This window comes from Protopterus annectens, chromosome 9.part0, assembly GCF_019279795.1.
Source record: "Protopterus annectens isolate FY-2018-M chromosome 9.part0, PAN1.0, whole genome shotgun sequence".
Taxonomy (NCBI): domain Eukaryota; kingdom Metazoa; phylum Chordata; order Ceratodontiformes; family Protopteridae; genus Protopterus; species Protopterus annectens.
Window position 1 is genome coordinate 204,207,456 of NC_056743.1, and position 26,150 is coordinate 204,233,605.

Sequence of the window (26,150 nt, forward strand, 5' to 3'; positions counted from 1 at the left end):
ATCTACATGGAGGAGTAGAGAGAGAAACTGCTCCCTACTGTCTCCAGAGGTGGACATTCAGGCAAGCCTTCAAGGGGCATCGATTCTGTCTCATAAAATCTCTCCCATAATTCCTGGTTCTGTGGGACTCTTCTGTCTCTGGGTTAGCATCCATTGAAGCTCTGCAATGGCCAACCCTGTCCAAGGAAGGCGCAGAGAGTTAAAGCTGGGTTTTTCTAGGTCAAAAACATTGGACACCTTTTGATTCCCATTAAATTATCTTTGAGGTGTTTCAAATCTTGCGTCTTTGGCAGACAGCTCACCCATCATGTTCACATCTTGCAAGTTTGTCATTGTCGATTAAAGCACAGATGATCAGTCAGAAGGGATGGTGGTGAAGGGTGCCTTAAAACTGTCTGCAAAATCACAAAGTCAGAGTCAGGCATGGGGATGCAAAGTGATGTCTGTGCCCACTGCTCTGACTGCTCCATTGGCTGCATTATGTAGCGGTTACATCGAGAGGTTTGTAGTGCTGAACGTTGTACCCAGAGTGGTTTGACATTTTGTGATTCTGCAGTGGTTGGCTTTTGCAAAGACTCCAAGGTTCTTTCAGCTATATCCTTTTATAATACTTAAACAGCCACAGAACAAATCTACCTGAAGTATAAGCTTGCTTTCCAATTTTGTCCAAAGCTCTAGACTCTTTTTTAGAGGGGTGGACAGCAGCTGCTTTATCTGTCAGCAGTTTCTGTGGCTGCTGCAGAGTCCACCAGATGATTTTTAGACCACTGCTGCCTATTTTTAGGTGGTTGTAGGTATTTGTCTGGTTTCCATGTGATGTCTTCTATAGTATCTGGTTCCTGCATTGCCTTCCAGGCAGTCAAATCTGTTAGATGGTCAGCAGGAGGAACCATTCAAGAGGTAGAGGGTACAGAACATTACACCTCTAAAACTCCAAAAGCATCTCCTCATCGTGATCAGTTGGTCCAAGATCACCTGTATCTCTTTTTAATTTGAGAATGTGCATCTTTGGGAGGGGATTGCAGGGAGCTCATATAAGTCGGTGTGTGATGTTAGACTCTTTTTGCATGTCCTTTTCTGGGTAGCATCTGAAGGTGATTGATTGGAATCCCCTAAAGACTTCAAATGAACCTGCAATAGTTCATTGAAACGCTGTTCTGTCCAGAAGAAGTACTTGTCTGAATGATTGACAAGTAGGTTTTAAGGGTTGGAGCTGATGCTGATGGAAGGTCTGTTTGCCTAGAAGGAGTGGCAGTCATCCTGTCCATAACTGTGAAAGTCAGCCCCAAATCAGTCAGCATTGGAGACCACCTTCCCAGAACCATATCCACCCCTGCTGAAGCAGACATGAGTGGAGCTGAGGAGGAATGCCCTGTAACCAAGAAAATGGATGGCCTCGTTTATTTTATATTATCTATTTTACATTTGTTGACTGGTATTGTCCGACTGAGCTGAAGAGCCCTTTTTCAGCGGAGGCCCAGGGAGAAAAGCTCCAACATGTTATACAATTTTCATTATAAATTAGCATTAAACAACTATGTTACAGGATTATTACAAGGCATTAAGTAGTAATACAGTGTTATACAGTGTCAATAATCAGGAGTATACCATAACTATTTCAAGATGTATAAAAAGAAATATGTCATTAAGATGAGTGTAGTTTTTGGGGTAAGTGGTTGAGGTTGGTGCTTGCGCACTAAACACTGAGGATCATTTGCACTAAGAATGGTTCCACCCAAGTTGAAGCCGAGCATACATCGAAGACTGTACATCAAGCATGTGGTGCAGACTTTCTCTCTATGTCATGAGTGTCTGGAGTGGCTGCATTGCTGTCAGAGTTAAGGGTACCATTTGGCACTAAAGAAACAAACTTCAGGAGATTACTGTAGTCTTGATCAGTTCATTCTTGGGATTTCAGGTGTTGTACATGGATCCACTTGTTCTGGCTTGATTTTCCTTAATTTGTTCTCTTCCATTTTCTATCTTCCTGTTTTGTCCCTTTTTTCTCATTTCTGTCACCAGAGTTAGATGACTGTCCAGAGAAGAAGCCCTTTCAAGAGCAGTTTTTCTGTGGTTTCAGCCTCAGACACACTGCATAAACGTTGAGTGTTTTGGGGTGGATTTTTGTGTGATGCAACTCTTACTATTTTTAAAGAGCACATAAATACAGAAAAATATAGCTAACTATCCACTCTGGTGAAAAACGTGTTTATTACATTCTACATAGACTAAAGGTATATCTTCATAAAAAATGCATGAGGTATAAAGTTTTTTTTTGAGGGGGGAATTTGTATTTTTTTAAATAAGACACTAGGCCTGCCACCTAGGTGTCGAAGTTGATAAAAGAAAATAAAGAATTGTAAACTAAAAAAAAAAAAAAGCTAAATATGTATCTCTATATGTCTGTGTGTATGTGTACACACACACAGAATATTAGAAAAAGTTCCTAAATAAGTAATTTCCAGTTATAAAATTTAAAATAAAGGTTAGCAATATTAAAAATTAGAAGGTGCACTCAGCATAGAATTGATCCGGCTGGGATGGATGCAAACAAGAGCTGAGAATAGTCAGGGCAAAAGGGGATGATGGGAGAAATTTTGAAGGTGCTTGAGGCTAGGAGCACTAGTGAAAGGCAGGAACAGATCCAACAAGTGATTTAGTACCCAGCAGTTTGAACAAACAGACTGATGAAAACCGATCTATATGTTAAACCCCTAATAAATGGCCTTCCAAAACCTACTGTTGCAAATACTCATTTGGCTGTTTTAGTAGTAGATGCCTGTGTAAGTTGTATAAATTTACATGCCCACTTCATATCTTGAAGAGATGCTATATATTTTTTTTTCCAGCATCTAGGTCATGTACCCAGAAAATACAAGACTGCCTTCTTATGTTTTGTCATAATGCCCAAACTTTCCTTTCTTCCCTGCCCATTTTTCTGACTTTGAAAGCACTGAAAAAGGAGGGGTCATTCATATTCCTTTTGTGGATGTTGCTTCATTGACATCACATGGTCATAGGAAGGTGCTTCCATGTCGAAGAGTACTTTGAAGAGAAGAGCCAGGTGAGTATCCTTTAAAAACCAAATTAGTTGAGTCTGACAAGACAATCACCTTGTGAAGGTTTGGAGTTACAGTGGGCATACATGTAGCTAGTCTTTATTTGTAATGGTTAAGTATAGGAAAATGTTGCAGTGATAGATGAGTGTGGAGCCATAAGGTAGCTATTTTTGCAGTCCATTGATTTTGTTTTCTTGTTTTCCTGCAGTGAATCGGCAGGTAGAGATACTGGAGCTGAAAGATCTAGAGAAGGAATACATGCTTTGTCGCACTCGAATGACACTTGCGCAACATGACCCGTCAACTGCGGCCATAGCAGGTTGGGATATAGCAGTTTATATATTAAGTAATCATTTTTTGTGTACTGTAATATCTTCTAGTTAGCTTTTGCTTCCTTAAAACTGCCTTAGAGCTGCACTAGTTTGAATTGTGTTCTGTTACATTTGCCATAGGAGTTCATTAACCTAATAATTTGAACCTTGTAGAGAGTCACTAGCTGGGCATATCCTTTCCTCTGGTTTGACTTTACTTGTTTTAATCAGTAGCTCCAATGGAGTGCACACTCACTGCACTGTTACACACCAGGATTTGTAATGTGCAGTAATAAGAAAGCATACCAAGCTCCTGAAGCTGCTCATTTTGTTTATGCTGCCCACAGTGTTCAGATCTTGAAGTTTATGGTGGAAACGTTTGTGTTAGATGCTCTGCAAAGTTTGCATGTGGCCATCAGTACTGAGCCAGGACCAGTAGTGGTACTGTATGCAGTATTTGGACAAGACGCACAATATAGATCTCAGCCATAAGTATCAACAATTCATTACTAGTCATCTTTGTATATAGGAGGAAGAACCTTGTCTGGCTAAGCAAGGATTGTGATGTCTGAAAGTGCTTATCACAGGAATTGTTAGAAAGGTTACCTTGTGGAACAGTAGACCTTTGCCAAAGTACTCTCAGAAGGTTTAAAAAAATGCAGAGCAAGCAACAGTCAAACCTTCCAAACACTCTTTCGTGTGAGGTAGCCTTCCAGTCGACTTGCTTTTCTCCGTCACTCTTGTTCAGTGATGGCTTAGGTTCATGCCAGTCCTTCTTGGTATATATGAATCCATTCTGTTTTCACATTGAATTGTGAGCATCCTGAGCAAAATGTGTTGCTGACTCTTGTATTTGACTGGCTGAAGAATGCCCTCAGTCAGATGCATTCTGTTGTGCTTTCATTTGAGCCATCTTCCCCTAGCTCAGAGGTAGTACTCATAATCAAGGATTTTTATTTATAAGCCTGTAAGGGGTGACCCTCCTCATCTTGGGCCATCAAACCAAGTCCTCCTTTGTGATACACTTGGTTCAGGCTCTAGACTTCAGGTCAATCTTTCATGGCTGCTAAGAGCTATTGTCATGGCTAAGGACGCGCCCCTTTTCCAACAACAGATTTAGTGCAGGTGTCCCATTCTTCATCAGTAGTTGGCATCCAACATGTAGCACCTAGACTTTGCCCATTGAACCCTCAACACAGCAGCTGTTTATGAATAGGCATGTCCTCTACATCATGTGTAAAAGTCATAGGATCAAGAATTTGTAATTTGAGACAGCTGGCAACACCCCACCACCCCAGCTCCTCACAGGATGACCCTGACCACTCCCACATGCTTTAAGTAAACCACAAGGATTGTTTGTTTGATAAATGGGTAAGCAAGACCCTTTTTCACTTATTACCAAGGTCATAGATTTATAATGGAGCAGCAAAGATGCATCAAATATTGGTAAACTGAACTGAATTAGAACGAAAACTGGTAAAAATTTAACCTAAGTGGTGAAATAAATAACAGATATAGAGACAGACTACATAATATGCTTAAAAACCTAAGTATTAACTAATTTTCTGAAGAAGAGGTCAGGAGTGCTGACCATTGACTTCTTACAAAGGAGAAGTGGTGTGTGCTGAGGTACTAACACCCATGCAAAACGTATGAACACAAACATTTGTGCAACATGCAGGTTTTCATAATGGATATCATTTTTGATATTTCATCTCCTAAGTTTGTTTTTATAACTGATCATTAACAGCAGCTTTGTGTGTATTTTTAAAGCAAGTACAATATAGATAAGTTGTCTCAATAGCAGATTTATCTGTCTGGATGGCATGTTCAGAATAAGTGTCTTGCCTTGCTTGCTTACTGTGAAATTTACCCAGCAATGAAAATTACCAGCACAACAACTTAGGCAACAGAAAGTAGAAAGGGTTGTCGCCAAACGTAGAGAGCTTATAAGAAGAAAAATAATCAGAGATCCTGTGAAGGTATTCAAGATGTTTAGGAAATGTTATGAAACTTTGTATAAAGCAGAGGTGTGTGACAACCAGGAGAGCTGTAATGGAAATATTTATGGAAAACTTAGGTTTGCCAAGAAGTAGAGGAGGCTCAACAGTTATATAAGATAGGAGAAGATAAAATAAAAATGGTGATATACTATCAGATTGCAGGAAAGTCTATGGGAACAGATGGTATTCCTGTTGAAGTTTGGAAGTTAGGTATAAATAAATAGAGATGTTGTTAAGAGGTAACAAGAATTATTTTGAGGGGCTGACAAAGATTAAATTATTGCAGAATAAGGGGAATCTCACAGAACAAGAGGCGCAATTGCAGAGTGCTAAAGAGAATATAAGTGAGTACCTTGATAATAAGCATGAGTTTAGAAAAGATTTCTGTTTAGCAACCATTTCTTGATAATAACCCCAGAGCACCAAAACTTTTGGCACAGTGACTTAGGCAACAGATAATAAGGATGTTGCCAAACTTAGGGAACCTGTAACAATAAAAATAACTAGAGATCCTGTAAAGGTATTAGAGATATTACAGAAATGTTATGAATATTTGTGTAAAGCAGAGAAGTAGAGAAATCAAAAAAAAAACACAAATTGAAGTATTTATGGAAGACTTAAATATGCCAAGTTTACATGTAGTTGAGCCTCAACAAATAATAGTTACGGTAGGAGGAGATGAGTTAAAAATGATGTATGAGTAATCTAATGTTAAGTCTCCAGGTATAGATATTCTGATGGAAGATTGGAAACTGGAAGGGAAGAAAGTGAGAAAGATCTGGAAGGTTTTGTTTAGCAGTATTTAAAAAGGAGGGAAAACACCAACCTCTCCAAAGAAAACTGTGGTGATTATAATACCCATCAGACCCAGATTCATAGAGACCATTTCACTTTTAAGCCATGATTAAAAAAGTATTTACATCTGTGCTAAAAAGAATAGCAAAGGTGTTGCCAAAACTAATAGATATGGATCAGTATGGTTTTGTGGAGAGGAAACAAACTTTTTGTAACGTTAATAGAACACTGATGAAACAGAGGGAAGCGGAATATAAGAGAATTACCCTTGTTGTTGGGTCTTGATTCTGAGAAAGTATTTCGGTAGAGTAAGCTTGGATTTTGAGTATGGAAGTGTTTGCATTCCCTGATACAAAATAAAAGTTAATTAGGAGGATGCTTGAGGGGATTGGAGGCAAAAATTAAAAGTGGGAAGTTCCTCTCTGATAAATTGTCTGAACAGAGGAATAAGGCAGGGATGTGTCCCTTTCTCCTTTATTTGCTTAATATTTAGAGCCACTGGCAAAGAAAATAAAGGACTCTGGGGAATCACTGATGTAAATGGTATGGTAATCAAGAAAAGTTAGCTTTATTTTCAGACAATATTTTTGTTGTATTTTATAAAATCTAGAAAAGGACATTTCAGCATCGTGGAACATTTGAGACAGTTGCAAGTCTTTTTGGGTTGTAAAATGAAGATAAAATTTAAGGCCTTAACTGTAAATAATAAACCCGCACATGAATTGGTTCACCACTACACATACTGGGACACCAATAGGATGAAATATTTAGGAGTATGAATTAAAAAGGCTTCTGTTATGGCAGGTAAGAGTATGTGAGTAGAGACTATAGAAAAGAAAATACAAAAACTGAGAAACTGGAAGCTTTTTTTATGAGTATAGATATTAAGATACAGCAATGAAAATGTTTAGTCCCTTTAGTTTTTCATACAAGTCAGGTGTATTGTTGCCAACCAAAGGAGAAGTTGTGGACAGTAATAAAGAGTTGGAGGAAATTATCTAGGAGACAGAGTTCAAGGGTTATGTGGGATAAGGTGAGCCTTCCAGTAGAACAAGATGGGTTAGGATTGCCTGAATTGAAGGGATAATTTAGAGCATCAATGAAGATTCATATGCATAACACAAGCAGAAAGATAACATTCAGAGTAGAAATGGGTAATGAAGCAGGGGAGAAATTCAAGATACAAGGAGACTGGAATTCTGGATGCAGATCCATAAGGAAAATAATAGCCTTACAGAATATTGTATTAATAAAGTAACAAAGTATTCTAAGAACTAAGCAAACACAAGAATAGAGAAAGGAAATTTTGCCAATAGGGATGACTGTAAGTAAGGGTAAACAGAATAGGCAAAAGGGGGCTGGAATGTACTGGAGAAAACTGGCAAGAGAACCAAGATATTGGGAGCAAATAACTGGAGAAGGAAATGTAGAATGGAATGAGGCCAAGAATTCTTTTGGACTAAAGGCTAGAAGACTGCCTTCTGTACCAGGGATTAATATCAGAATATAGCCAAAGAGAAATGGATAAAGAGGGATCCTTAGTGAAAGACCTGTTCTGGTAGAATTTTTAGCTGAATCACCAGAAGCTGCTGTTAAAAAGGGATAATTAACAGGGCATAATATAATATTGCATGACTGCTATAAGAATCAGTTAGAGGAGGTGAAGATTGGGAAGAGAGGTTGGATAAGCAATTTACAGATCAAAAATGGGAGGACATATGTAGGGCTCCCAAGTATGCAACAAAGTCTGGAAGATTTAGGATTTTTGCTTGGAAATGTTTGCATAGGTATTTTTATACCTCAAGCAGACTTTTTCCTCAACTAGATGGCAAATGCTGTGGAAGTATGATTGGGGAAAAGCGATGACTGATAATAACATATGTTTTGGAAATGCAGTAAGTTGGCAAACTTGAAAAAAAATCGCTGCAGTGTATTGTGTGAGAAATATTGGGTGAGCAAATGGGTATAACTAAGGAAATGATTCTTTTGACCTGGGACACTAGATCTGAATTGTGTAGACGTAGTAAGGACTTGTTAAATTTAATTCTGGTAGCTGCTAAAAAAGTAATTAATCTAAGCCCGCTGTATTTGAAGTATTGAGTATTGTAACTGAGATTAAAAGACTGACAGTGCAATCTTTTGAAAAGGGAGCAAGCAAATTACATAGAAATAAATGGAAATTCTGAGAATAATGCATGCAGAATAATGTTCATGTGGAGTAGGAGTGAAGTTTAAGGGAAGGCAGGAATTGATAAATTTATGTAATGTTGGATTAATAGTGTGTAACAGGAAACCTGTTAATATGGTTTATTGTCTTTTAAATGTATGTATGTTGGCCAATGTCTGAAGTGATAATTTAATAAAGCTGTTAAATACTATGTATAGATTCATAGGTTCATGGGTAGATACTAGGCTGTCTGCCCGAATGCATTTATAAGCCTAGCCAGAAAGTGTTGGCTTTCAGATATGAATATGAATATGAAAGGACTGAAAAATACCATATTTTTCACAATCCAGTGCTTAAACTATTATGTCTGTGGAGCTGTTATTGATGGAATCCATTTATCAGTGTAAGGGTATGCGCAATATCTACTTTGTTACTACATGGACAGTTTTTCATAGTATTGTGCTGTACTCTATAGTCATGGTACTTTATTAATATGCCATGTTTTGTAATGTACAGATATGAATTAGTGATACTGTCTTCAGATATGTTTATCAGAAACCCTGCATATTGCTGTATATTAATTGCTTTCTGCCATATGTTGGTTTTGACAGTCAGTCTTATACAATTCATTATATGAATTGTGACCAGAACTATTAAAAGTATGAAAATGCACATACTTTTTGTTCTAGGTAAGTGCTAGTATATTCGCTATGGTGTCTGATACTGATATTTTAATCATGGCATTGAAATATTAATGCAAGTGAACTATATCTAATTGGGTACATTGCTGTAACAAGGTATAACACCTTCATTCTTGCTAAAACATTTTAGTCCCCATTCACAACAGAATGTATATTTTAAGCACCTTTTTGAAGATTTGAGCGAAATTCCTACCTGTGTCACTTTGTAATTGAGTTGCTAGCAGAGTTGTCTTACCAGTGTGCCATAGCAAATGTTATACACAGGTGTATATGGCTTGCTGATGAGCTTACTCTCCAGTACTTTACAATGGGGAGATAACAGAAAGCATTAATACCCTTAGGCAATAATTCAGAATAAAGGACTTGAGCCATCCCTCTCCCAACAAAAAAGTATTCTAACAGACCTCTTTTGCTTATAAAGGTTGTTCATACTTGACATCTAACAAAACTCAATGGCTATCTCTAAAACAGCAGACATTCCTGGAAAGTTTATTTATCCAGAGCCACTTGTTAGACTGATTATAGTATTGTTTAGCAACTTCCTGCAGCAAGGTTTTGTTTTGTGTGTCATTGAAATTAGCCGTGATTATCTCTCTTCATAATGTTAGATGTTAGGGCAAAATGGTGAATTATCAACCAGTTAGTCCAACCTCTGTTCTTTGCAGAAGCTTTGAAAGGTGACATTCTAAATTAAAAAAGAATATCAGTAGGGCTCATAAACAATAACTACCTAAAGGGAGATCAACTTTATCCTGTCATGAACCAGGAAACAAGGCCTTTGCTTTTGGCATTAGTGTTGCTGAAATTTATTTAGGTTTCACAAAGGAATTTCACAGTCTCTCTCATGTTACCATTGTTAATAAACATCTTTGAGCAGGGATAAATAAATTTGTGGTTCACTCGATTAAGACATGGCTGCTAGGAGGAATGCATGTTTGGGTCACCAGGACTTCCAGGATGTGACAGAGTGGCATGTTTATTAGGAGCTGGGTGTACAACATAAATCTCGCTTTGTCATTCATGTTTAGAAAGACATTGAATGTACTGAAGACGTAACTGTAAATATATATTTTTTATTAATTGTATAAAGTTGCCTGATGTAAATTATTTTGTAAAGTCATTTTATATACTGTGTCAGTGGTATTTTTAATGTGGAATGGGGTGAGTTTTATCAGTAATGGTTGTGTATGCAAATGATTTTAAAGTAGGAAGGTATGATTTCTTAGTTGTAATGTGTCCGGGCTTTATACTGAAATAAGATGACAAAGGCTGGAAAGAAGCAAATTTAAATTAATATAATTTTATGACCTTGGGTTGCTGAGGGGAATATAAATGTATAATTGTTCACATTTTATATAATTTAAAGTTAATAACTTTTTTGTAGAACTGGATGTCTAGATTAATATTTTTCATTTAAGCTATAGGCACTTTTTTAAGCAGTAAATACTAGAAAAAAGAGAAATTGAAGAAACATATTAAAGACCGTGCTTTCTTGCATTTGCAAGTTAACTAGCTTTTTCCCTTAGCACATCTGTTTAGTTGAAGATAAACAGCCTGCAGTTGTAGACAGGCAGTTAATATTGAAAGGTCTCAATAGTATGTTTTGAGTGAAATCTGAAAGATGCAAGGTAACAAACATTTACGGGGTATTGTCAAACAGTTCATTGAAAATAAAACAAAAAGTAAGAAATGAAGTTTGAAACTTAGAAGTGAATAGTTATACAAGTAATTGTAACTTCAGCAGTCTTATTGTTTTAATGTATTTATTTACACAGTTTAAGGATAGTCATTGTAATTTTTCTTAAGGCTGAGTTAGTGTCTATTAAAAGCATGCACATTTTTTCAAGCCTGTGGGGAATGGAGAGAAGAAAAGATAGCAATCCATGTAAGGGTGAACTCAGCCTCCAGCATGTGCATTATTTTGATTCACCTTAACTTCAGAATAGGTATTACATCTGGGTGTAACAACAGTTTGGTGCAGTTGCTCCTCTTTGAAGGGATGGACTTCATTTTTGGAAAGCGTGTGAAGTTTTATGATTTTTCTTTTAGTTAAAATAAGATGTCAAGTTGTCAATCTCGCCTTCATTCTTGCTGGATGGGTTCGGAGCCGATCCTCGGCTCCGACTCGGCACTTGCTAAGCTCGAGAATCACTTTTACCAGCTCGAGGCAGCCCTATATCCCATGATGCAAGGCAGTGATTACCCAGATCTCGTTTGCCGCTTCGCTCATGAGGTCACCTTTTTGCCAGCTCCTGGTAAGTGAATTTTCATTACTCTTTTTCAAGAGATTTAGCTATCCTAGTTTCTAAATTTTTTCCCTTTCATAGTTAGTTAGTTCCCCGATTCACTTAGACCCTATTCCCGTTAGTTTTCTCGATCCCTTATCTTTTTTTCTGTTAATCAGGCCTTAGGCCTTACCCTCCCAACAATTTCCTGTCAGGATTTTTGTTAGGTGTGTCTGTGTTTTTGTTTTAGTTAGTGTATTTAAGGACTGAGTGTGTGTGTGTTTGTGTCCAAACTCAGTCATGTCTAAAGACACTAGGGTCTCAGGTTTTAAGAAGTGTGACTCGTGCTGTCAGAAGATGTCTCTGACAGACGGTCACACTTCTTGTATTTATTGCCTGGGACCCCTACACCTGCAGGACTCCTGTGCTATTTGTCATTCTTTCAGCCAGAGAGTCCTTCAGGAACGTAGAAACAAACTGATCCTAAGGGGTCTTCTCAAGCCTGAGAGCTCCCCGGCTAAGGTCGGCTCCGGGAAGCCCTCTAAGCCATCCAAGACCCAGACTTCGGTGTCCAAGTCTATGGCCTTGGTTCCGACTCCACCAGAGTCGACATCGGCTTCGTCCAGAGCCGATCCTTCCTTCTTGGAAAGTTTAGTACCGGCGCTGATCGGCACCGATACCCTGGCTTCGGCACCTGTGTCGGCCACAGCTGGAGCCGATACCCCAGCTTCGAAGCATGTGTCGGCTCCGGCTGGAGCCGACACATCTCTATCCCAGCTCGGAGCCGACAAGCTGTCGGCTCCAACTGGAACCGAAGGTTCGTTGGCTCCAATGGCTCCGTCGAGAAAGAGATCTAGATCTCCTTCGCTAGAGTCTATCCACTCGGCTCCGGCCTCCCCCTTACTTTCGGAGTGGAGCCATCGGAGCCAATCCTCAAGGTCTTCCAGACTCTCAGACCATGACTTGGAGAGAGTGGTGAGTAGACTACTAAAATCACAGGCACTGGCCCAGATGCTCCATAGCCCGTCTCGGCAGACGACCGCTATTCCACACCCTCCTGAAATTCCTCCTTCGACTCTCCTACAGAGCTCGGAGCCAGAGATTATTGGTACCGTGACTGTTGCTGCTTCGGAGCCGATACCACCCCTTTCGGCTCCGCCGTCTTCGACTCCTATCTCCTCCTTGAGACCGTCCTTGGAGGGATCCGGTCGTCGGGCTTCCCTGGTCGGTTCCGAGGGGGCGAGTGGCATCAGACCCTTGTCCGACCCCGTTCTCCCTCTCGGAGCTTCGGCCTTGGTGAGCTCGGTGCTATCTGCTTCGGAGCCTTCCTTTTCGGTGGGGCCGGGGATCCCTGTTTCTTCAGAGCGGGGGCTCTCGGTCCTCCCTGGGAGGGGAGCCTTCGAGGTGATGAGGAGTGTGCTAGCCCCCGAGCTTAGTCAGCAGTCGGTTCCTTTAGCTCCTCCCTCTACGGTGCCTGTAGATGTCTCTTCCCACTCTCTTGCTCCCGGACCCAGAGATCCGTCGCCCCAGGTTTCCCCATTGGGAAGAACTTCCTCTTCCGAGGTTTCTCCTGATCCTTCAGGAGAGCCCCCGTGTAAGAGGACCTGCAAGAGGAAGCATTTAGACTCCCCTGAGTCTACGACATCAGATACCGACTTAGATGAGTCGGAGGGGTCCCCAAGATCCCCCTCTGAGGATGTCTCCTTTTCAGACATCCTTGAACTCCTGAAACAGAGGGGAAACTGGCCCTCCATTAATTCCTCCAAGGATGAGTCGGTATACTTGGAGGCTTTTGGATCTCAACCCTCCACCTCCTGGGTGTCTCCGCCTTTTGACCCCCTCATGGACGTGATAGCTCGAAAGGCATGGGCATCTCCTGATTCTGTGGAACCAGTCCCCAGGAGGCCTTCTAAATTTATCACGGCCCCCACTGAAACAGTTTCTCACAAAAGGTATTCCGGTTGATGCCATGGTGGTGGCAGCCGCCACCAAAAAGGAACTTGCAGATCCTTCCGTACCAGTCCATCCTCCTAACAAGGAGTCTAGGACCATGGACAGGTATGGTAAGCGGATGTTTTCCTCAGCGACCTTTGCTATGCATTCGCTGAATTATTTATGTCACTTCACCCAACTTCAAAGAGATATCCTCAGAGAATTGGGTGAGGTAGTACAGGATCCGTCAGCTGCTGGGGCTCAAGAGAAGATTGCCTCTCAGCTGGGAATCCTAAATTCCATAACTAACTCCTCCATGCGGCTCATTTCTTATGCAGCCGATGGGGCGAGTAGAGCCGCAGGTACAGGAGTGGCTCTCAGACGTCAGTCCTGGATGCGGCTTTGCAATTTTGCAGACCCCTTTAAGGCATCCTTCACAAATTCTCCCTTTGATGGCACAACTTTGTTTGGACTTCAGGAGAAGGACACGTTGACCAGGTGCGAGCAAGACGGCAAGACTCTTTCTGCCATAGGAGTCCGTTTCTCCACCCCTTGTAGACCTTATCCCAAAGGTCAGAAGGGAGGGAAAATGTGGTTACGAAAATCTCAGGGAGTCACGCCTGACGCACGTGGTCAATTTACCCTCCGAGGCAGAGGGGGGTAATAACAATAGACGCCGCCCTCGGGGCAGAGGAGGTCCGCAGAACCAGGGCAGCAGAGAGCCTCTCTCTGACAAGCCCTTCCAGCATCCCTGAGGTGTTGCCCGACTGCCCACCCTTGGAGGCAGTCGGGGGGAGATTGTCGCTGTACCCAGAAGCCTGGCTTTCCCTCTCTCAAGACAAATGGGTACAGTCGATCATATCCGAGAGTTACAAGATTCCTTTCGAGGAAAGCCCCTTCCCTGAAAAAGGTTCCCTTCCAGACGTTCCACCCGGACTAAGGGAAATTGCAAAGCTAGAGGTTTCAAAGCTTCTAGAAAAAAGGGCCATCCAGCCAGTTTCAACAGATCATTTAGAGTCCGGAATCTACTCAAGGTTCTTTTTGGTTCCCAAAAGACGGGAGACTGGAGACCAATATTAGACCTCAGCAGGCTGAACAAGTCTGTCAAAAAGACAAGATTTCGGATGGTCACACTTCAATCGATTTTGCCCTTTCTGGCTCAAAACAACTGGATGTGCTCCATAGACCTTCAAGATGCATACTATCACATAAAAATCCACAGACGCTCCAGAAGGTTTCTCCGCTTTCGGCTGGGGGCCAGTCATTTTCAATTCAGAGCCCTGCCCTTTGGTCTCACTACAGCCCCCAGAGTGTTCACCAAATGCATGGCAGCGGTCACGGCTCAACTGAGACGTCAAGGATTCCAGGTGTTTCCGTATCTAGACGACTGGCTCCTCTCAGCCACCACCAGACATCAACTTCTCCAAGCCAGAGATTATACTCTACGTCTCTGTGGTCAGTTAGGAATTTCAGTCAACTTCGAAAAGTCTTCCTTATTGCCTTGCCAATCTATTACCTTTATAGGCGCAGATCTAAACACTACTCGGATGTCAGCAAACCTAACAAGTCAAAGAATCCTAGATATCCAAAACCATGTTCGGATCATCCTATCCAGCAAAAAGGTACAAGCCAGGTTGGTCCTGAAAGTGTTGGGCCTCATGGCAGCCGCCATCACACTTCTTCCTCTGGCCCGTTTTTACATGCGTCTCCTACAATGGATGTTGTTTACCCAATGGTCCTTCCAGCAGCGTCTCATGCGTCACAAGATCCTGGTGACACAGACCTGCAAGAGCCATCTGTCCTGGTGGACTTCTTCTCCCCTAGTCCATCAGGGCAGACCTTTTGTCCCCCCCGGCCCCGGTAGCCACGGTCACTTCGGATGCCTCCCTGATCGGGTGGGGGGGCATTATCAGGGCAGGATGGTTCATGGCACGTGGCAACCGTTCGAATACCACCTGCACATAAATGTCCTAGAGATGAGAGCAGTGCTTTTAACGTTGCAAGCCCTCAACGACTTTCTTCCCTTAGGAACCATTGCAGTTCACACGGACAACATGTCCGTGGTGTGGTACATCAACAAGCAGGGCGGGACCAAGTCCTATCCCTTGTGTCGAGAAGCTCTCAGACTTTGGCAATGGGCGATCTCCTCTCATCGGTTTCTGGTAGCAACGCATATCCTCGGGAAAACCAACATAATAGCGGACAGATTGAGCAGAGCTATACTCATGCCTCACGAGTGGTCTCTCAAACAATCCATAGTGGAGGAGATTTTTCAGAAGTGGGGCCGCCCATGCTGCGACCTTTTTGCTACACCCCAAAACAGCAAATGCCCAGACTTCTTCTCTCTCTTTCCACTTCCGGGCCATCCCCCCAGAGACGCTCTTACCCAGGATTGGCCCCGGGGACTTCTTTATGCTTTTCCCCCCTTTCCGTTAATACCGCAAGTACTCCAGAAAGCTGCCGTCTTGAGAGCCAAAATGATTCTCATTGCCCCTTACTGGCCTCGACAAATTTGGTTCCCATTCCTTCATCGCCATCTCGTGGTGCAGCCTTGGCATCTGGACCCAGTTCCAGATCTTCTGACCCACCAGTCGGGTCATCTGCACCGATCCATTCGTTCCCTCAACCTCACCGCTTGGTTGCTCCACTTCCTTCCTTAGCCAGGCTTCCTATGATCTCTAACCCCGTTAGAGATATCATAGTAGCTTCTCTAAAGTCCCCTACCAGGAGGATTTACTCTAGCAAATGGAAACGTTTCTCCTTTTGGGCAAAGTCTAAGAACATAGACCGTTTTACTGCCCCTATTCAGTCAGTCTTTGACTTTCTAGCTGAAATTTTTCACTCCGGTTCTTCTTCTTCCACAGTTTAAGTCCAGTTGGCAGCAATCTCTAATTTCCATGTCGGATATGCAGACCAAAATATTATGTCTCACAAACTTTGTAAAGCCTTTCTCAGAGGGGTGTTCCTACTTAAACCCCCTGTTAGAGATCCTCCACCACAGTGGGACCTAAATTTAGTGCTGGCATCCTTGATACTTCCCCCTTTCGAACCGGCTGCTACATGCTCATTAAAATTTCTTTCTTGGAAGACAAACTTTCTAGTTGCTATTACTTCGGCTAGGAGAGTGTCGGAACTACATGCTCTCTGTGTTCGTCCCCCTTACTTGGTCTTCCACAAGGATAGAGTATCCTTAAGAACCAATCCATCCTTTTTGCCCAAGGTTGCTTCAGAAACAAATTTAAATCAATCCATTGACCTTCCTGTATTTTTCCCCAATCATTCTAACAGGGCAGAACAAAGATTGCATTGCCTAGATGTTCATCGCCAATTCAGATATTACTTGGACAGAACAAAGCAATTTAGGAAATCTGATCAGCTTTTCCTTTCTTATGCTGAAAATAGGAAAGGTCTTCCTGTTTCTAAAGTAACCTTATCCAGATGGCTATCTTCCACCATTTCTGATATTTATCAGCTTAGGGGCAAACAACTTATCTCAAAACCTAAAGCACATTCTACTAGAGGTCTAGCCACATCTACAGCTTTTCAGGCTAGACTACCCTTGGACACTATTTGTGCAGCAGCCACTTGGGCCACTCCTCATACCTTCGTTTCTCATTACAAATTGGATTTGGCCTCCAGGAACAGGGCAAGTTTTGGTTCCACAGTTCTCAAGAGTCTGTTCCATTGAGCCACCCAGGATAGAGGTGCTAGGACGGTCCCATCCAGCAAGAATGAAGGCGAGATTGACAACTTAACATTTAGAAGTTATGTACCTACCATAACGTTCCATGTTAGTTGTCTTCACTCGCCTTCTTTCTTGCGTCCCTCCCTCCTGTCCCCCTAGCCTGGACAGACCTTGATTTTCCTTTTTCTCTGGGAGATTGTTCTCCCTTGGACACCAGTTAGTTCTGGATCTTTGTTACCTGGGTTCCCCTTCAGTCTCCTCAGGTTAGTTGTTCTTCTTTCCTTGTGGAAAGATTGCGGGCAGTTTTTTCCTCTAGCTACCAAACGAGATCTGGGTAATCACTGCCTTGCATCATGGGATATAGGGCTGCCTCGAGCTGGTAAAAGTGATTCTCGAGCTTAGCAAGTGCCTAGTCGGAGCCGAGGATCGGCTCCGAACCCATCCAGCAAGAAAGAAGGCGAGAGAAGACAACTAACATGGAACGTTGTGGTAGGTACATAACTTCTAATTTTTTAATGTATTTAGTTTCTTTAATGCTTTTACTGAAGTGAAAATCTGGTAAAATGTGGCATGCCTTTAAACATAGGTGAGAAGAAAATACACAATCACCCTGCCTCACAATAGTGTGCGCACGTAAGCTGCAAGATGAATGCATAAGTTAAAAAAAAATGCCGTTTGTAATATTAGGGAGCAATAGATTTTTATCATAATGGTTGGTTTGTTGACATTAACATATGTAAATGGCCTTACAGGTGTAGACAGAAAACAAAGGAGATTGAATTATATTAAGAAATGTAATGTGCAAACAGTAATATGACGGGATACACGTTTGAATAAAAAAAAAATGAGTGTATAAATTTAACAAAGGATTCCAGGGTTGACATTAATCAGAATGTCAGGGACAAAGAAAATGGGATATAATACTGATTGCAAGAGGGGGACCCCATTAGTGATAGATGAGGAAAACAAGCACAGTAATGGTGGATTTGTGGTAGTGTGTGTTATTGACAGGGGAGGAGGATTGCATTGGCATGTATTTATATGTAACCTAAAACTACTCTTATGGAGCTTAGGAGAAATATGGAGAAATGATAAGCTTTCACCAAGGAAAGATGTATAATAGGAAACAGGAAATATGGCAAGAGAAGACCACAGTACAAGGACAAAATGATTGACTTCAACAATTGGCTAAGCTTCTGGTGTCTTTCTAAGGGGATCCAGTATTTGTCTGCCTGGGACGACATGATCGACAGACCACGATGCTTTGTCAGAGATGGCCTGCACCTGTCACCCTTGGGATTCCAGATATTGGCTAAGGCTCTTGCCACTACCTTAGTGCCTTTTTTAGGCAAGGTTCAAATGACAAATTCACCACCGTAACAGGTGCAAGCAAAATCTGAGGGTAATGCTACTCAATGCTAGAAGTCTAAACCTCAAAATGCACTCACTCGAGGCACTCCTTAAAATGGAGGACATCAACATCTGTGCAGTGACAGAAACTTAGTTCAAAGCTCCAGAGAGCTCCCCTGCATTACCAGGCTATAATTCGTACCACACTTTTCGTCCATCTAACCCGTAACGAAGCACTAAAGGTGGAGGTGTGTCCATATTCATTAAGGATATCCACACCTCCAGGCTGGTTGTACAGCATCATGCATCCGAGATTATCCAAGTGCAACTAACTCTGAGCAAGACCGCAGTCCAAATTGTAGCTTGCTACAGACCCCCCACCATACCCCAGGATTCCCACTCCTCATTTCTTGATACACTGAGACAGATGCCTGGTGTCAAAGCCATGGACTGAAGCTCAATGCCAAAAATTGCATTGTCATCCACTTTGGTAAAAACTCTGTACCCAAGAACTACCACATAGCTTGTAGTCTACTTAAAGCCGAAAATGTGGTGAGACCTTGGGACACAGGTGGACAGTAGTTATCCTTTGATAATCACATAACCACAGTGGTCAGGAAATCCTTCTACGTGGCTCACCTCATCACAAAAGGTTTCTCATCCAGAAAAAAGAAGTCCTTGTTCCCCTCTACTCATCACTCATTTCCTTGTTCCCCTCTACTCATCACTCATTAGACCCATTATAGAGTGCAACGCCCCTTTTGGTATGCACCTCACAAGACATCTACAACAACTGGAAAGGCCACAGAAATACCTCACAAAGAGGATTACTGGCCTTGAACAGATGCCCTACGCAGACTGTCTCAAAAAACTCCAGCTTTACTCCATTGCATATCGCCTACTTAGAAGTGATCATTGCCTAACATACAAAGCTATGTCAAACCCAGATCTGTTGGACATGCTCCACTTAAAGAAATCCCACTCCCTCTGAGCTACATGCTCTGGGGACCTAAACCTTGTCACCATAATAAACAGAACATGCTGGAGGGATAGATTTCTGTCCTAGAGACTTCCCATACTCTGGAACAGACTACCTGTCAATGTCAAACAGAGCTCCTCATTAGCACTCTTCAAGAAAAATCTTGATGATTGGATGGGAAATAGGAAATTCACCCCAGGGATCACTTCTGTGGCTCTGCTCAACAGGGGCACAGGAAAATTTTCTTGGGTGGCGAAAGCCAGGGTACATTTTTGGCTAGGCTTATATAGGCCCTAGGGCCAGTAGCCTAGTACCTACCTATGAACCTAAGTGTATGAGAATTTTTAGTACTGAAGATGTGAATTTAGTGACCAGAACTCAGAATTCACGTTATTTCCTGAAATACAGTAACTGGGCCAGACTGGGTAGAAATTATCTATCACAGGGACGTCTTTGTTTAATTGAAAGCTTTGAGACAATCCAGTAACTACATCAGACCATGCATCAGTAAAAAATGAGAAAGATGCAGGGTAATTGTGTAGGAATGAGAGACTGGTGATTTTCTACTTTGTTAAAATCAAAGCAATTTAAAGAGCTATGTAGTGGGTATAATTCAAAAGTTATTAGGGAAGTTAGGAATTACTTCTGAGGAGGTAGCTACTGAATGGATAGAATAAACATTAATCTTAACTTTGCAGACACAAGCAAAATATCTGATAAGAAATGGGAATTAGTTTTGAGAAAGGTTGTTGTATTGAAGAGAAGGGAAACTGCACAGAACAAAAGGAGCAACTGCAGAGTGCAAATGGTTCAAGTATTTGGACAAAACGCATTTCTTTAGAAAAGTTAAGTATTTTTGATTACAACTTGAGTGCAAAACTTTTCTTTCCATGCAGACTTGGGTAACTTACACTTTCATACGCAAGTACTAGGCTAGCTGCCCTTGTAGGCCATTTTAAGCCTAACCAGTTTCCCATTTTGTGCTCAAAATAACTTGCCCCATTTGGTTATAGATAGACCTTAGCCATGCCATGGTCGATAATGATGTATTACCCCCTACTGAGAATAACTGGGATCATACAGTAGATAATTTGAGTGGACCTATGCATGGGATAAAGCATTTAAGAGCTGCCTGTGTCTGTTAGTAGTATAGGGGGAGTCCTAGGGTAAATTTTGTGGTTCCCATCCATAGATTTAATTGTGCTTGAATATGGACTGGGATGAACTTTTTTTTTTATTGTGGAAGGGGAGTCTGTTGCACAGCAGTGGTATCCTATGTGACAATATACTAAGTCATTCTGTTGATGTCGCAGAAGAGATTTAGATCCCTAATTCGAGTATTTCTGATGCTGTTTGACTTGCTGATGTACAATAAATCTATCCAGTGATGAGTCGGAGAATGCCTAGTATATCAGACATAGGTCACCCCCTTAGCAGTCTGTAAGATACTGATTATGGTGATAGGGCTATGAGTCACTCCACGTTGACTATGTTGTTTAGGTCTTGTATCCTTTTAGAAAGGTATCTCTGTGGGCGTACCATTTGTCACGTGTCATGACAATATGTTCTGGCATGAGTATGGCAGAATAACCAGTGTTACCACAGATATATTAGAGATATTGCAGAAGTTTTATGAAAATGTTTAAAAACAGAGGGATGGAAAAAGCAAGAGAAGGCACAAATGGAAGTACTAGTAGAAGACTTGGCTTTGCCAAGGTTAGACGAAAATGTGGCTCAGCAGTTAATAGCCAAAATAGGATGAGATGAAATAAAAACATTTATGTAAAGTCAGTAAACAGGAAATTCTCCAGAAAGAGCAGTAATCTAGAAGTATGAAAGGAGGGAAAAGAGAGAGATCTGGAATTTGTTAAATGATATTTTAAATGGAATGGGGGTAGTGTCAGAATCTGAATCTTTGGTAGCTATATTAACCAAAGAAGGTAAAGACCCTTCAGATTTGATTTCGTGTTGACTGGTTATAAAGTTTTTGTCTATATTAACTAAGGGAATAGCAGATATTTTACCAAAAATATTAGGTATGGACCAATGTGGTTTTCTGGAGGGGGAGGCAAATGTTTGACAAGGTTAATGGAGCAGTTATAATTCTGAGGGAAGCAGAGTTTGAGAAAATGTTATTGCTGGTGGGTTTTGATGCAAAGAAAAAGCATTCAGTAGGGTCATCTGAGATCTTATGAGTAGGGCAGTGATAGTATTTGCTTTCCCTGATTGAATAATAGAGTTAAAAAGGATATGTGAAAAGTCAGAGGCAAAAACTAAGGAAGGGTGGATGCCTGTTTGACAAACTGTGTATGCGCAAAGGGACCAGACAGGGATGCCCTTGTTCCCTTTTATTTGTTTTATTTATAGTTTTAAACAAAGAACATAAAGGATTCAAAATTCAGGGATGTAAATGGTATGGTTCTCAAGAAAAGCTAGTTTTATTTGCAAATTATGATATTTTGTACTTGGTAAGGCCAGAAAAAAAAATATTTCAATCTGCTGGAAAATTTTGAGACCTTTTCAGCTGTTTTCAGGATTTAAAGTAAATGAAAATATAAAAAAGACTATGGAGGTAAACTGTGTACCCATGTGTGAATTGGTTCAATAGCACCAACAGTTATGGGGATATAAGATTAAGGAGGATTCTGTTATGGCAGCTAAAGGATATGTGGGAGGAAAAAAGGTCATATAAAAATAGAGAACATGCTAGTTCTTGATGGTGTGCACTGATAGTAAGATAAAAGCAGCAACAATGTCTTGATACCTTTAATCTAGAGTACAAATCAGATGCATTTTATCAGCCAGAGAAGTTGTGGATGGTAGACTTAAAATTTATTTGGGAGGGGAAAAGGGCATTTGTTCAGTGGGTAAGCCAATTTGCCACATAAAGCAAGATGTTTTAGGATTAACTGATGTGAAGGGTCACTTTAGAGTTAAAGAAAGAGTTCAAGAAATAAGAGATTTTGACTTTGGATACAAGTCTTGGTGAGATCAACAACCCCACAGAGTATTATATTTGTAAAGATACAGAATGCCTTCATAGATGTAAGCCAGGGCAGAAGTGGGGAAAAATATTTTTACCAATAGATATGTCTGCAGATTGGTGTTTAGAAAACAGGCAAGAGAGTCTAATATTTACTGGAAGAAATTGGCAATTGGACCAAGGTATTGTGAACAAGTAACTTGAGAGGGAACGGTAATACAGTGGGATGAGGCTAAGCAGAGGTTTGGACTGGGGGACAAGAGACTGCCTAGTCTTCCTTGGATTGCTAAGAAAGTATAGCCAGAGAGAAACGGGATATGGGGGTGCCAAGTGAAACACCAGCTCTGGTTGAGTTCTTGATTGAGTCTTAAACAGAAACTACTGTTAAATGAATAATTCGTAGGTAATATAAAATACTGCATGGCAACTAGAAGAAACTGTCTGAAGAATTTAGAAAAGATTGAGAAAAGAGGATGTAAAGGCATTTTCCAAAGAACAATGGGAAGAAATTTTTAAGGCTGTCCACAGGGACACTCCATGAGTTGTCTGTGACATATGAGAGATAATATATACAACTAAGTCCAGGAGGTTTAAGATTTTTGCATGGAAGTGTTTGCTTTGATAAATTTTATACCTCCCGTAGACTTCAGAGATTTCCTGAGGTAGGCAGTAAATGTTGAAGATATGCGGAAGAAAAAAGTAATTGAGGGCATGTTTTTTGAAAACTTAACGATTTGGAAAATTTTAAAAATTAGAGTTCTTTTGACAGAAGTGTTGGAGGAACATATGGTTATAACTAAGGAATGGATTCTTTTAACCTGGGATATAGGATCTGAATTGCTTATAAATAAGAAGGCTGTAAAATCTGATATGTAAGTACTTTACTATACTTAGTTGGAAACGCTGTATGCCATGGGACTGAGAAACGAAAGTCTTAGTTACCCAAGCTTGTGCTGAATAGGTGTCAATCACTCTCGTAAGGACCAAGTCTTGTGCATTCAGAATGAATTCTCCAAACACTGTAGTTCATTTAATAAGGTTTTATTAGATGTTCACAATATCTGAATACGGTTTCCATTCTTAGTACTGATAAACAATTCAAGTTGCTGCACCTCATACTGATTGTCCTGCACAACGTAAACTGACATGGTCTCTAGATGACCTGTTTTCTGTACTCAGTGCTCGAGTGTTGGACATCTTCCCTGAAGTAACAGGTAGAATGAACTTGCTAACCATAACTGCCCTGCTAATCTGAACCCTGCATATTGTATTCATTTTAGTCATCTAAATTTCCTGTTTCTAACCTTGGTCTTAAGCTTTGTCGGCGCTTTATTAAAGAACATTTTGTAGCTGATCTTTTCCTTGAGAAAGAACATTTTGTCTGCTTATCTTTTTCTCTTTAATAAACAGTTTTTCATGCTTGGCCAGCAAGGTCAACATTCAGTGAAAGATTATGTTGTTTCTGCTTTACTAAAATGTATACATAAATGAAACACAATTTTATGCTTATTTTTACTCTTTAGTCTGTCTGCTGTACTGTACAATGAAAAGCCCTGAACTAACAAAGGCCATGTTGAGTTTGTTGTTGGTGTAACAAGAATTTTCTGCAAACAGTGAGGCAGCACATAGAATGATCCACGACCCATGGGAAAAGCTGTAGAAATGAATAGATGCATGATTTTAAGAGACGCAGTTTAATAGTCTAGTGCTTTTGCCTGCTTTTTGACTGACTTCATCAGAACCAAATACTAATAAATGATCCACTTAAAAAAATTCTCTACAGTTACATGATGTTGTCTTTCGGCTTTTCCCGGTTAGGGGTCACCACAGCGGAACTCCGGTCCGCTAATGATTGGCAGTAGATTTTCACAAACATCGAGGTGCCAGCTCGACGTTCAACTTTCAACGAAGGCACGCCCATTTATGCATGTCTTTCGAACGCCCACCCAACCGCGGGGAGGACATGCAGACTCCACACAGAAGGCACTGAAAATGGCAATTTGCCCTTTCCCCACTGCTGTGCGATCCTGGAGTTGGCATATATAATTAGAAGGGGATATGAGGGGCTGCATGGTGGCCTACATTAAAAAGAGGTTCAATATTTTGAATTTACATATTGCGATTTGGTATTTTGCATCTTCAATCAAAGGAATGTACTCTACATATTACATACACACAGACGGACATGCACATTTATGGGATGGCTTTGCCCCCACATCCTGTTTCCTACATCAGCTAACTTAACTACAAAACCAACATCAAGAAAGGAAGCATCACAAACAAACCGTTGATGGCAGAAATCAAAACGAAGCATTGTAAATTAACTATAAAAGACTTCACTAAACAATCATAACATCCCCCATATCCCCTTCTAATTATATATGCCAACTCCAGGATTGCACAGCAGTGGGGAAAGGGCAAATTGCATTTTCAGTGCCTTCTCTATGGCGTCTGCATGTCCTCCTCGTGGTTGGTTTGGCGTTCGAAAGACATGCGTAAACGGGTGTGCCTTCACTGAAGGTTAAACGTCGAGCTGGCACCTCGGCATTCGTGAAAATCTACTGCCAATCATTAGCTGACCTGAGTTCCGCTGTGGCGACCCGTAACCAGGGAAAAGCCAAAAGACAACAACTCCATATGTGGTCTAAACTGTAGCAACTGCAGTCTGCTACAGTATCAAAGTACAAAAAAAATTTTTTATGTAAAACTTGATCACTGTAATGTTCTTTATGGGTAGGGCTGCCAACTTTCATTGTGCCCAAAATTAAAATAGTCACACCCCTCCCACCTCCCCTAACCCTGCCCATCTCGGTTATTCCCATCCACTTTCTGCCCATTTTGTGACATCTCAGTCATGTCAGGAGAAGGAGGAGGAGGAATGCCCGGTTTTCCTAGTTTACCACTCAGTCACATCACGTTACAGATTATTTTAAGAAAAGCATAGTGAATCTGCCGAGTTAACAAACTCCAATAGTCTGTTTTTTTTTTTAACTAAATACTGGAGTTTGTGCAGTGTTTTCTGGACTATAGACAATCTGATTTCCAGATAGTCTGGAAATAGATTTGTGACATGTGTGGGCTATAAATTGTAGCTTGCTGCATTTAAAAAAACAAAACAAAAAAAGATTTTGTTTTCTTTTTTCTTTCTTTTGCTGCTATAAATCTGAGGAAGGAGGGTCAAAGGCAGGGAGTAGACATGGAACCTCAGTGACTCCTGCTGCTGATTTGTTTTTTGCTCTTCAAGGGGTGGGGCACAAAGTCATCGGGTCAGCCAGCTATGCCTCCAATAAATGCATGCATAAAGAAGCATACCTGGTTCATCCAGTACTCTGGGCCAGTACTATGAGCCAGCACTCCACCCCACCCCCACAGCTCTTCCAGTGAATAGCGAAACAGTCCTTATACTGGCACACCAGGCAGGTGACTAGATGCATGGCAGGCCTGCCACCCCAGCCATTCAGGTCCCATTTTTGTTCCCTGGCCCCAACCCTCCTTCAAAATATTTTATTTTAAAAAATTCTTTTAAACTTTGCCTTAACTGTTTGCTACTAATGTAGCAAACAGTTGCTACACTTTATATCCTGCCTGCACAGAAAGCTACAGAGCTCTGTTTTTAATTTTTTGTTGCTGTGTTTGTAGCAAACTGTTTGCTGCAATGTAGCAAGCAGATACTACAATTTAGACCACACACAGAGTGTTACAGCACTCCAGTTTGACCGCAAATGCAATACTGGCTTTTAAAACCTGGTAGTGTATTAGACAGAGAGAGAAGGATCACCTAATCGTACTCCCCCTACCAGCAGTTTGCTGCCAGGACAGTTGCTCCTCTCACCCCCCCCCCTTAGCTATGCTACTGCAGATATACAGATATACACATTACATGTGTGTGTGTGTATGTTATTTATATATATATATATATATATATATATATATATATATATATATATATATATATATATG

At 41.1% G+C, this 26,150-nt stretch overlaps 1 protein-coding gene across 1 annotated transcript in view; it reads left to right on the forward strand.

Moving 5' to 3' along the window:
- The window catches only part of NUP160 (nucleoporin 160), a 1,498,284-nt gene that overhangs the window by 1,261,064 nt on the left and 211,070 nt on the right, over positions 1–26,150 (forward strand). The window contains exon 32 of the mRNA XM_044082750.1: positions 3,268–3,378. Coding sequence (XP_043938685.1) covers positions 3,268–3,378 — 111 coding nt within the window. The remainder of the gene's footprint in view (positions 1–3,267; positions 3,379–26,150) is intronic.